The sequence below is a fragment of the Alosa pseudoharengus genome, unplaced genomic scaffold (assembly GCF_046254945.1).
Source record: "Alosa pseudoharengus isolate Yale_2024_CS ecotype anadromous, Long Island Sound unplaced genomic scaffold, YU_APseudo_1.1 YU_APseudo_1.1_scf_30, whole genome shotgun sequence".
Taxonomy (NCBI): domain Eukaryota; kingdom Metazoa; phylum Chordata; class Actinopteri; order Clupeiformes; family Clupeidae; genus Alosa; species Alosa pseudoharengus.
The window spans coordinates 20001-31555 of NW_027468719.1; the positions used below are offsets into that span (position 1 = coordinate 20001).

An 11555-nucleotide genomic window follows, 5' to 3' on the forward strand; every position below is an offset into this window, starting at 1 on the left:
TGTTTAAATACACCCCCCCCCCCACACACACACACACACACATGCACACACCTCCCAGTTCATAGTCTATCTGTAAAAACAGAAAACGGTAAATCATTACACATAGACGTTCCCAATGAGATTTGGTCTTACACACACACCTTCTGCCCCAACAAGATCCTTGAGTTGACTAAGAAGTCCATGACCAACACTATTGGGACCCTGGTCAAACTGTGATCACACACACACACACACACTCATCACTCAGTTCATAGTCTACCAATGAGAAAATGCACCACACATGCACCAAATCCTTATGCATAGAGATTATGGGAAACAAATCTTAATGTGTAGGATTTTGAGTGAAACTGATCTATTTTTTTTGTGTGTTGGCAGTGATGAGTTGACTCTTGAAGGCATCAAGCAGTTCTTTGTGGCCGTGGAGCGCGAGGAGTGGAAGTTTGACACGCTGTGCGACCTGTACGACACACTCACCATCACACAGGCCGTCATCTTCTGTAATACCAAGAGGAAGGTCAGTCTACTTACACACACGCGCACACCTCAAACAGGCAGTCAACACAGAGTAGTTGTAGTAGTGTGCACATCCCCACTAGAATTCAAAAGAAATGAATGCCCGCACTCTGCTAAAAACTCCCATACATTTATTAAGTGTTGCAACGTTTCGACCCGGCTGGGTCTTCCTCAGGCAAATGTGAGTACACAAACATCTCACACATATATGGTTTACACACACACACACACACACACACAGGTTTATTTTGCGACAAGAGAAGTCACAAATAACAGGTATTGATTCCTTGTATATAACATGCTTTAAGTAAGTAGCCAGTTGCAGAAATACTGATTTGTGTGTGTGTGTGTGTGTGTGTGTGTGTGTGTGTGTGTGTGTGTGTGTGTGTGTGTGTGTGTGTGTGTGTGTGTGTGTGTGTGTGTGTGTGTGTGTGTGTGTGTGTGTGTGTGTGTGTGTGTGTGTGTGTGTGTGTGTGTGTGTGTGTGTGTGTTCACAGGTGGACTGGCTGACGGAGAAGATGAGGGAGGCCAACTTCACGGTGTCCTCCATGCACGGAGACATGCCCCAGAAGGAGCGTGAGTCCATCATGAAGGAGTTCCGCTCCGGAGCCAGGTAACCAGGAACCTTTCAGTGTAGTTCACACTGGCAGCCAAACAAAAACCAGGAACCTTTTTAAATTCAGTCAGACAACCACCCAGGAACCTTTTTAGATCAGTAAGGTGTGCAGTATACCCAGGAACCTCTTACTTTTATTTTTAGTCTGGTTGGCAGCCAACCAGTTAATCAGGAGCCTGTTAGTTCGCTTTATCACACTGGTGCAATCCAACACCATTTACATTTACTCTTTTTAAAAAAAAAATATTTTGATGGCATGCTAACCCAGCGCCTTAGCCACTACTGCCCACACCGTACATCATCTGACACATATTAGTTTTGTTGTTCTCTCTCGGAAAAAAAACATTTAGACAAAACGTAAATGTAAATCAGGTTTCTAGGCAAAGTATCCTTGCGTATACAAGGGATTTGGTAGCTGCTTTTATCCCATCCATGAATTGGTGAACACACAGAGCACACAGTGAGGTGAAGCACACACTATCCCGGAGCAGTGAGCTGCCTTGCTACAGCGGCGCTCGGGGAGCAGTGAGGGGTTAGGTGCCTTGCTTATTGAATTATCTGGAGAAAATGCACTTTAGATCAATTTACGGATGAATGGGAGTACATACGTTGAGTTGACATCAAAATCATGTCATTCGGATGTGTTTTGAGAAAGTTCGATTTTACCGTTTTTAGTCAAAACTCGTTAGCGCGGAAGTCAGAAGGGCATATTATTTCGCCGCTACAAAACGCTATTTTTATACCTCTTCTACAGTTCCAAACAACATTACACTTACGTGGTAGTGAGTAGAGGGTCCCTAAAGCCAAACCGAATTATCCCTAGGTCTTTATGTGGTCGGATAGAGAGTCCAGAATGAATTTCATCAAGCCAGTACCTTTCCGGAAATGTTGCAATCTTTGCTGCCATCTTTAGGGGAAAGTCCGTAGGAGTCGATTGCCAAGTGTGTTCTGGAAATTCACAATTGCGTCGCCGTTTAAAAAAAACAAAAAAAAAACATAGTCCAGTATTTCTTTTGAAATTGAAATGAAGTTGTATGGACTGGACTATTTTTTTTTTTTTTTTAAACGGCGACGAAATTGTGAATTTCCAGAGCACACTTGCCACAAGCCTAAAGCCCTAACCAGTAGGCCATGACTGCCCCATTGCTTTCCATACAGAAAGACACAAAATAAAATGTGTGTGTATATAGCATCTGACACCTACTAGTTTGTTGTGTACCATCTATTTATCTATTTGTTTATCTATACATATATATTCTCTCTCTCTCTCTCTGTCTGTCTCTCTCTCAAACCTATTACACAAAACATTGTTTGCATACATTTTATTTTGTGTGTTTGTGCGTGTGTGTCTGCAGCCGCGTGCTGATCTCCACAGACGTGTGGGCTCGAGGTCTGGATGTGCCGCAAGTCTCCCTCATCATCAACTACGACCTGCCCAACAACAGAGAGTTGTACATCCACAGGTACCACACACACACACGTCAATGTCATCTACGACATGCCCACAACAGCGAGTTGTACATCTGCAAGTACAGGCAAACACACACACATACTTACTCACCTGAAACCCCCTACTCATAGACGTGGACATACACACAAACACACACCTGAGAACACTGCCTGATACCCCCGCATATAGAGGTGGACCCACACATCTCAAAACATTACCAGATACGCCTAGAAATCAGTGTTGCACCTCCCTTTGTCGCTTCACAGGATTGGCCGATCGGGTCGTTACGGCCGTAAGGGTGTGGCCATCAACTTTGTGAAGAACGACGATATCCGCATCCTGCGAGACATTGAGCAGTACTACTCCACACAGATTGACGAAATGCCCATGAACGGTGAGTGTGTGATGATACTCAAATCAGTTCAAATCCCTTCATACAGTCAGTCACATATAGTCACAGTTGCCAGTCACTGACTACATTTCAATGCACACCATATTCTGAATAAGGACCATATTCTAGAATAATGTTTCCATTGTGTAGCAGAAACATGTTATGCTGAATTAAGCAGTGACGTGTAGTAGAAGTAACATCTGCGTCATGACTTCTCAATGTTCTTTGTCCCGTAAAATTTACTTAGCACAAAAAGTAAGGAAATTTGTGTTTGGTAGATTAATTCTGTGCCAAAAAATCTTATAACATTGGAAAGCCTGTTTAATCCCCCTTTTAAATGGAGCCCGATTTTGTAAGGAACATGCACTTGAGTATGTGGATTGTGCAAAAATTTGCCCATTCTGAACAAAACGGAACATGGTGTGCATGGAAACGTTGTCAATTGACACTTTTAATATGAATCACAGACTCTACCTTTTTAAATGCTATCATCAACAACTGTAAATAATTATAATGTGCAATTCTTATTTGTATTTCAGTGGCGGACCTCATCTAAATCGGAAGACGCCACCTGTTCCCCCTTCATTCCCCGGAAGTCTCTTTATTTCCCTCCCGCCCTGTCGGGCCTCTAATTTTATTTCCTCCAGAGTCTGTGTTTTTATTTACTGCATTCGTGTCATTTTTTAAAGTAGGTTTCATTTTTTTTTTTGTTTTGCGGTGCTGGAATTGTTGATGGATTTGGATGGTTTCCTTTTTTTTTTCTATAGGGGCTCAATGTGAGTTTCGCCAGTTTTGTAAATAAAGAAAAACATATGTCGCCCATGTCTCTCGTTGTTGAGTTGTTTTCTACACTTTGTTCATTAAAATAGAACTTTTTGGGTTATGGGGAACATTCCAAGTATATGATTTAGTGAAAAGCGTGGGAAAATTGCCATTCCCACCCGACAGAGTTCATCAAGAGTTCTGACTATAGACCGTTAGCTGTTAACTGTCAGATGAGGATGAGTCACATATTAACAAAATCTCTTAACTCTGGAAACCAATCTGCGAGCAGACTGCTTGTATTACATTTTTAAGATGGGCACAACCTTCTAATCTGTTAGTTTGAAATGGTACTGTTGAACAGTGCTCCATTTTTGTTTGGGCATTTGAGGTCTCTGATTGTAATTAATTTGAAGCAGATGGCTGATGTATTTAAGACAGGTAAATCCCATCTACAGTATCCCATCTACACAGTTACTGAAGGCTTTACACTGTACTTGCTACACATTACAATAGACACCTAGGCATCGTAACAAAAGCAAGGAAATTTACACCAGTGATTGAATAGGTTGTCTTTAGAAATGGATACTTGTTTTATCGTTTAGAAAGCCAGTTCACCCTGAAGTATATTAAGCAGGCAGCTGAACCTGCCCCTGATGGTTCCTAAAGTTCACATGCAGCACCAACTAGGGATGTGACGCTCGAAGCTGACGTTTCGAAACAGTGTCGAGCTTCCGAAACGCAAGTGTTTCGAACAGTGTTTCGAAGTGTGGTTCAAAACGCCCATGTCACGTGACCATGGCTTAGTGAGGCTTCGTGGTGTTTCAATTTGGTTTGGACAGGTGCACAGCCTTACCGCGCGAGCCAATTACCCGAGTAAACACCTGTTTGATCTAAATTACAAAGTCCCAGAATGCTTAAAAGTCATTCAAACACATCCTATCTTTGTGGGTTTTTTGTGAGGAGAGAGATTTTGAGAGATATAGCGATTTATAGTGCATTCTTGTGATTGATAGGTTAGTGATATAGATTAGTTGACAGGCTAGAGACAGACAGTGAGCGATAGTTTAGATAGATATAGTCTAGTGACGTTAATATTTAGATAGTAGCAGAAGTAAAAAAAATATATGACTGATGCCTTTATTTCAAGAACAGCTGACCCTTTGAAATACTGGCAGGAGAGGAGAGTGGTTTATCCAAACCTAACTGTGATGGCCAAAAAATATTTGTGCATGCCAGCAACAAGTGTGCCTTGTGAAAGAATGTTTTCCAAGGCTGGGGAGGTTTATTCAAAAACAAGAAACAGATTAAATGCCAAGACGGCAGAACAACTGTTATTCCTAAATAAAAATGTATGTTGACATACAAAAAATGTGTTGTTTATTTTTCCCATGTTGTACCTGTTTAGTCTACCCTTTTTCACATGTATTCTTTATTTCCCTACAACATGTTCCCAAAAAAAACCCTGGGCCATAAGCATAGCCTACATTTTAAAACCATTGTAGCATTTTCCTCTCCAGCATATTCCAAAGGATAATGTACTATGAAACTGAAATAACAAAACATCTAACTGGCAGATATAAAAATATTCTAGTTATTGAAGGCATATAGTCTGAAATTTCTAAGCACCAGCAGGGAATCGAACACCGGACGCTCCGGCCGAATGCAAGTGTGTTAACCACTCAACCACGTGGCTGTGGACGAAATCTTGCGTTCCATGTTGGCTATTTATATTATTCGTCTGAAGCAGTTGAACTTCACGGTCAAAATGTGATGGTGACATCTAGTGGCTAGTTTTGCTAACATGGAGTTACGGGTGTCGGATTGTTTCGAAACCTCGACACATTCCGGCGCAATTGCTTCGAACGTTTTGTTGTTTCACAAAGCCTCGTTCTGCCCATCCCTAGCACCAACACAGTGGTTGCGTTCATTTTCATGTTTTATTCAAAGTAGAGAGTAGTCAACTTGTACACTTATATACCAACAGAAACATTGGATGATCCGTGGAAACAACCAAACATGGAATGAACCGTACACGAATATCGCCTTACAGGTTTTTTTTCTGTGCCAATTGCAAAATGTGTGTGTGATGTTTATTCTTACACTATATACACTAACTACTCACTCACTCCAGATTTGCACACAATTGTCAAACAAATGCAAAAAAATGAATCACTTGGAGAGCAGACTAATGCATTGTTGTATTGTTGCTAAAACATTCTTATTGACCACAATTTAAACAATGCAGTAAGTATGCAAATAACTAAACCTCATGGAGAACAGGATACTGTTGCATTGTTGTTGAAACATTCATATAGACCACAATTTAAACAGTGTTGTAAGTGAGAAACCAATATCAACATTTTGAACACTATCAGTATAGAAGTGTTTGACCAGAATACTTTTACACAGCATAAGACCATCACACTGTGTGTATGAACATGAGTGTGTGTCTGGAGTTCCTGAGGTCATGTGATCTGCTCATATGATCTGACACAGGAGCACTGAGGAGTTATCCTGGAAATCCCGTTCTCACGGGAACACAATTTGAATTTGCTCAGCGACTCTGGCAATGAATAATGATGCTCATTACTTATGTCCCTTGTAGACTTGTAGTCAAGACCGCCTAAACCGAGACCAAGACACTACCAAGACCAGAGGGTATCAAGACCGAGACCAAGACGAGACCAAGGCCAAGACAGACTGAGTCAAGACCAAGACAAAGTCGAGACGAGACCGAGACCAAGACCGAGACCAAAAAAAAAAAAAAAACAGCTAGCAAGCTAGTGTTACCAAAGTCCTTTTAGGCATGTCCCTCCACTCGGCGGCCATATTGCAACGCTTTTTGGGTACTCATCGGGCATCCTATTCAGCAGAAATGCGCGTGCGCAAGGCTTCACCACACCAACCGTGCTCCAGTTTCGAGTTCACAACACATGATTGGCACAATGTCTGCACAACACAGCACATAATTGGCTCAAAGTAGTCAACTCACACCACATGATTCGCTCAATGTATACACATGTCGACATTTTGGCGAGGAAGGGGTGGGATATGTGTAGACAAACTAGCCCCATGCATTTCTATGGAGGATTTTTTGAGTGCTGTGTCTCCACATGTCTCTATGTTACACCATAACTTCATCAATTGAATAAGAGCAGCATACTGGGGCAGGGTTCTCAAGTTTTGAGCTCAGCTTGAAGTGAGATTGGGGGGGTGGGGGGGGGGGGGGGGGGTGCACTCACTCACTAATTATAAAAAAAAATTGGAAAGCATTAACCCTTTGAGACCTTGAATTTGTCATTGTAATCTATACATCCTATATCTTGTTTTTGTCTGGGAAAGTATAATGCATAGCCTATGTCTCTTATGTCAGCCTTATCAAGGGAAACCATTTGTTTTTTATGTCACCAGGAAGCATGTCAGTAGAAATAACTTTTCATATTTAGGTGGGATAGATTGGAATCTTGAAATATAATAATCGTGACGCTGGGATATTCTATGGCTCACCAATTTACGAGATGTAGGCTTTTATGTACTGAGTGAGACAAATATTTTATTTATTAGGCTAATTGCTTTATTCACTTGAGTAGCCTATATTGTCACTGAATCATTAGACTAAGCATGTGCATGCCGAAACCGAGGACAGCAAGTTCAATACATTATGGTGGTTGGCAGGTCATTGTCTGCAGCAGTCCTGTATGTTTAGAAAAAAATGTAGGCCTATGTGTAGCATACTCGCTCAAATTGATAACACTCGTTATAAGCTAATTTTCATTCATTGTTGACATGGTCCATGGAGGATCAGATGGGTGTCCCGGGACCTGATGAACAAGGCGCTAAAAAGCACAAACGAGTGCGAAAGTTGCAGCCGTGACGACAGGGAAAGTGCAGGCAGCCACGAGAGTGATTGGTCGTATAAAATGAACGTTGCTGATGTCTGGGTTACACAAAGCTACAACGACACAATCATTATGTTTTCTTAATGACCGACAGTTTAGTTTAGTTTATAGATAAGAAATAATTTGCCATAAAGTAGGCTAGGCCAAATGTTCGTGAAAAGGCTTGATTTACACACCCTGTAAAGTAGGCTACCATAAGTAGGCTGGTTTACCAAATGACAGACAGTTGAATTTCTGAATAAAAAGAATGTTGGTGCAGTTTTGAAATCTTAAACGTGTAACCCCACACAAGCATAACGTGGTTGTAGGGAGGGGATGTGCTATTTTGGAATTTTACCCGGATACAACGAATAGCCTATTTATTTTTTTGATTTTGCTGGTGAGTGGTGCGCTAGTTCTGAACCCTGCGAGAAATCCTCTCGTATCCCTGCGCCTCCTCTAATAATTATGCAGATACCTTGACATCCCTAGTAATATTTCTGCGTGAGAAATGCAAGGTGTGGTGTGTGAGCGTGTGAACTTGTTGAATTGCGTGTGTCTCACGCCAATTGCGTGAGACTTGAGAACCCTGCTGGGGTAAGAGGTTCAGTCCCAGTTTAAATAAAATTTAAGAAGGTATTATTTCAACTACAGACGGAACAATGCAGAGACAGAGCATGTCATGAATGTGTGTGACTGAGCTCACTCACTGTAAATGTTTTCGTAGACTGGGTGAGATAAACTATGTAGGCTATAGCAATTGCATGACAATGATGAGAGAGAGAGACTTTGCAAAACTTGCATTTTGCAGAATGCTTCTTTCTTGCCCCTGGACTGCAAATTTCTTTATGTTCCGTGAATGCAAATTTAATGATGGCGGAATTCGCTGACATGATTATTACTAGGTCTGACTGAGACTGACAGCTACGACGTAAACCTAACATTTCGCGCTGGCTACACTTGCGTCTTTTGATTGGATGAGCGCCAGTTTCTTAATCACAACAAAATACATGTATGTCATTGATTGGTTGCATTTGAAAGGTTGCATTTGAAGGGCGTGAAAGGCGAAATAATTTAATGTTGCATTATCAAATGTTATGTTTTGTATCATGGACATATTTGTTGCAAATCTCCCGACCACTATGTCGACCCGAGACCGCAAGACCAAGACAATGAGACCAAGACAAGACCGAGGGATCCGAGACCAAGACAAGACCAAGACCAAAGACGGTCGAGACTGTGACAAGACCAAGACCACGTAAAAGTGGTCTCGAGACCGGTCTCGAGACCAAGACCGGTCTCGAGACATCCAACTCTAGTCCCTTGTATCATGGGGCACCAATCACATGGGTGTATCTGATATATGCGGGCCAGAGGCGAGCTAAACAGATAATGACAACGTTGAAGTCCGAAATCAGTGAATAAACATTGGTCATAGTGTTATCCAATTGCTTGCAGTGAGATCTTTAAATGCGTGCTTGGTGCCGCCCCTCGAGTTGGGCCATTACATTAGTCACGGCCAGACCCTTAATCTTTCTAGATTTCCAAGGTCTGGATTTCCAGGCTACTGAAGAGCCAGGCCAAACCCTAGAGGGGCTCAGTGAATGTGGAGTGAAACGTGTGCTGATGGGTGAGTGTGTCAGAGGAGACGCTCTAGAAGGACAAAGTGCCGGCCGGCCGGCCAGTCCAGGTACACTGATACTCTTCTGGAGCGGAAGGAGGGGGCAAATATTATGGCAGTCTCTGAATTATTGTGTCTGGCAGAATAGGGCATAGATCATGATCTTGCCCTTTCCGCTTGATGCTTTTTATAGGCCACAGCTATATGAGCTCCATTCCCATTCCACTCAGCCTCCCAGTAGCCGAGTTCAGACAGACCCCTCGTTGCACAACACCTGCTGCCAGTCAAATCGCTCTAGGTGGTCAGGATATGACTGCTCCTCACTCACAAGTGTCACCTTTCTGTTCCCCTCAGAGAGAGAGAGATATCGGTCTGCTATGTTTGGGTCCAGCGTGAGCTCACAGGCATCTGCAGAAAAGAGGAGAGGAAAAAACATCAGAATATGGGGAGGGACAGCTGCTGCTCTCTCTCACACACACACCGTTTTTTTTTTTTTTTTTAATTGGGCTTGATTTTTTTTAAAAACCCTGTTTTCATCTTCTCATTTCACCATGTGGACAGATAACATGATTTCTTTTAAAACATTAGCATGTATAATTCTGTATGTGAGGATCATCTGTCCAAAATGTGGGCTTGTTGCTGAGTTTCTTTATTGAGATAAGAGTTTTGAAAAATATTATCTATAAATCCACTGAATTTGTACTGGATCTACAGTACCACTTTGCACCACATGTGGCGCTCTTTTAATACAATGTAAGCCAAAGTAAGCGTAAGAGAGTCACTTGTTTGCTGCACATATCCAATCTAAACACACATTTTATGGCTCATTGTTGAATTGTTTCAAATAATTATTGCAACATGAACAACATACTCATAAAGAAATCTTATTTAGAGAAAATAAACTGGTCAAGTAAATTATACACACATAAGACTGACTGGTCATCATACATGCAGCAAGATAATTTGGCATAATTGCCATCTTTGTAATGAGTTACTCTCTTACTCTTACATTCACTTCCATGGTTTGTGACTATATCTTGTATCTTATGAATTGTTCTATCAGCCTGTTGCGTTTTTTAATCTTTTATAGCAAATCTGGTAGCCCTTGGCCCCTCTTCATAATAGGATTGTTTTAAAAAAATCTAATCTTCATTTCAGTTTCTATGCTTAATGTTTTATCTATATTATCTCGTCTTTAATTTGAGGTAATGATGACATCTTAAGTAAAGATGTTTCATTCTTTGGTGGCAATTCTATTTGCAAGTGCTAATGAATGCAAAGGTGAAACCTTGATGCTCTTCTTCAGTCTGCTGATGATGTTGCTCAGTGCCTCAAAGTTGTCCACTCTAAACACATGGTCTGGTGAAGATGCGATACTCCTGAGCTCATCTTGTGCTGACTTACTGTTGAAGGCACTTCCAATCTGCCACATAAGGAAGAGAATTAGCATCTCACATTAGGGAAAATTATCTGACAAGGTTGTGTACATCACACCCAGACAAGTCTGATGTTGGATTTTAAGAATAAAATGTTCCTTAAAGTGCAAGGTGCTACCAACACCAAGATCACGGGATCAACTGATAGCCCAAATACGGTCTGTGCTGTGCTTTTAGGTGCAGTTGATAAAAATAAAACAGTGTATGTACAGTAAACATATAAGTTAGCACATCATACCCCAATAGCATATCTAGTAATATTGTAATTATGTTATTGGTAGTCGGAGGAGGAGTTAAACACACACAACTCAGGATTTACTTTTCACAGTTTATTAATTAATACACCACTACCTCCCACACACAGCCACCCTGCATTCATACAACCCGCTTAAACTAGCCCTCTGACTGGGTCTGTTGTCTGGGCTGGTGTTGTCCTCCTACAGGCGTTGGATGATCTTCCCTTGTGAGGGTCACACCAGTCCAACTGTCCCATTCAATTGGCTGGTCTTCCCCCGCATTTGGGGCCCCTGAAGTGTCAGCAGGTGTCGGCAGGACCAACACGGGTGGTAGCAGAGAAGGCGCTACTGATCTTTCCCCCCGTCGCTGTCTGCTCCTCCGGGGTGGACATCTGGCAGACTGTCCCTTCTCCCAGGCATTTTCCTGGAGTGGGACTAAACTTTGATGATCATAACAGGGCTTCAGTCGGTTAAAGTGCACGACTGATTCCCCAGTACTTCCTCTAAGCCGGTATAGGACATCAGAGAGCCTCTCCAAAACTAAGTAAGGCCCACTAAACTTTTTCTTAAGCTTTGGACATTGCCCTCTCCTCCTTCTCTGATCCCGCACCCACACTTTCTCCCCAGGCTCATAATACTGATGTGAAAT

At 42.0% G+C, this 11555-nt stretch overlaps 1 protein-coding gene and 1 long non-coding RNA gene across 2 annotated transcripts in view; one reads left to right on the forward strand and one right to left on the reverse strand.

Moving 5' to 3' along the window:
- LOC143101190 (eukaryotic initiation factor 4A-III) overlaps window positions 1–3740 on the forward strand; it is an 8738-nt gene extending 4998 nt beyond the window's left edge. Inside the window, exons 8-12 of the mRNA XM_076264592.1 lie at window positions 376–514; window positions 1011–1126; window positions 2485–2592; window positions 2846–2973; window positions 3510–3740. Of these exons, the coding sequence (XP_076120707.1) occupies window positions 376–514; window positions 1011–1126; window positions 2485–2592; window positions 2846–2973; window positions 3510–3526 (508 nt within the window). The 3' untranslated portion in view covers window positions 3527–3740. The remainder of the gene's footprint in view (window positions 1–375; window positions 515–1010; window positions 1127–2484; window positions 2593–2845; window positions 2974–3509) is intronic.
- A 5215-nt stretch (window positions 3741–8955) lies between these two features.
- Window positions 8956–10931, reverse strand: LOC143101182 (uncharacterized). The gene is made up of 3 exons (XR_012982148.1): window positions 10909–10931; window positions 10523–10657; window positions 8956–9642 (listed from the first exon to the last, which is right to left on the reverse strand). It is a non-coding gene; the product is annotated as an uncharacterized LOC143101182 (long non-coding RNA).
- Between the last annotated feature and the right edge of the window lie 624 nt (window positions 10932–11555).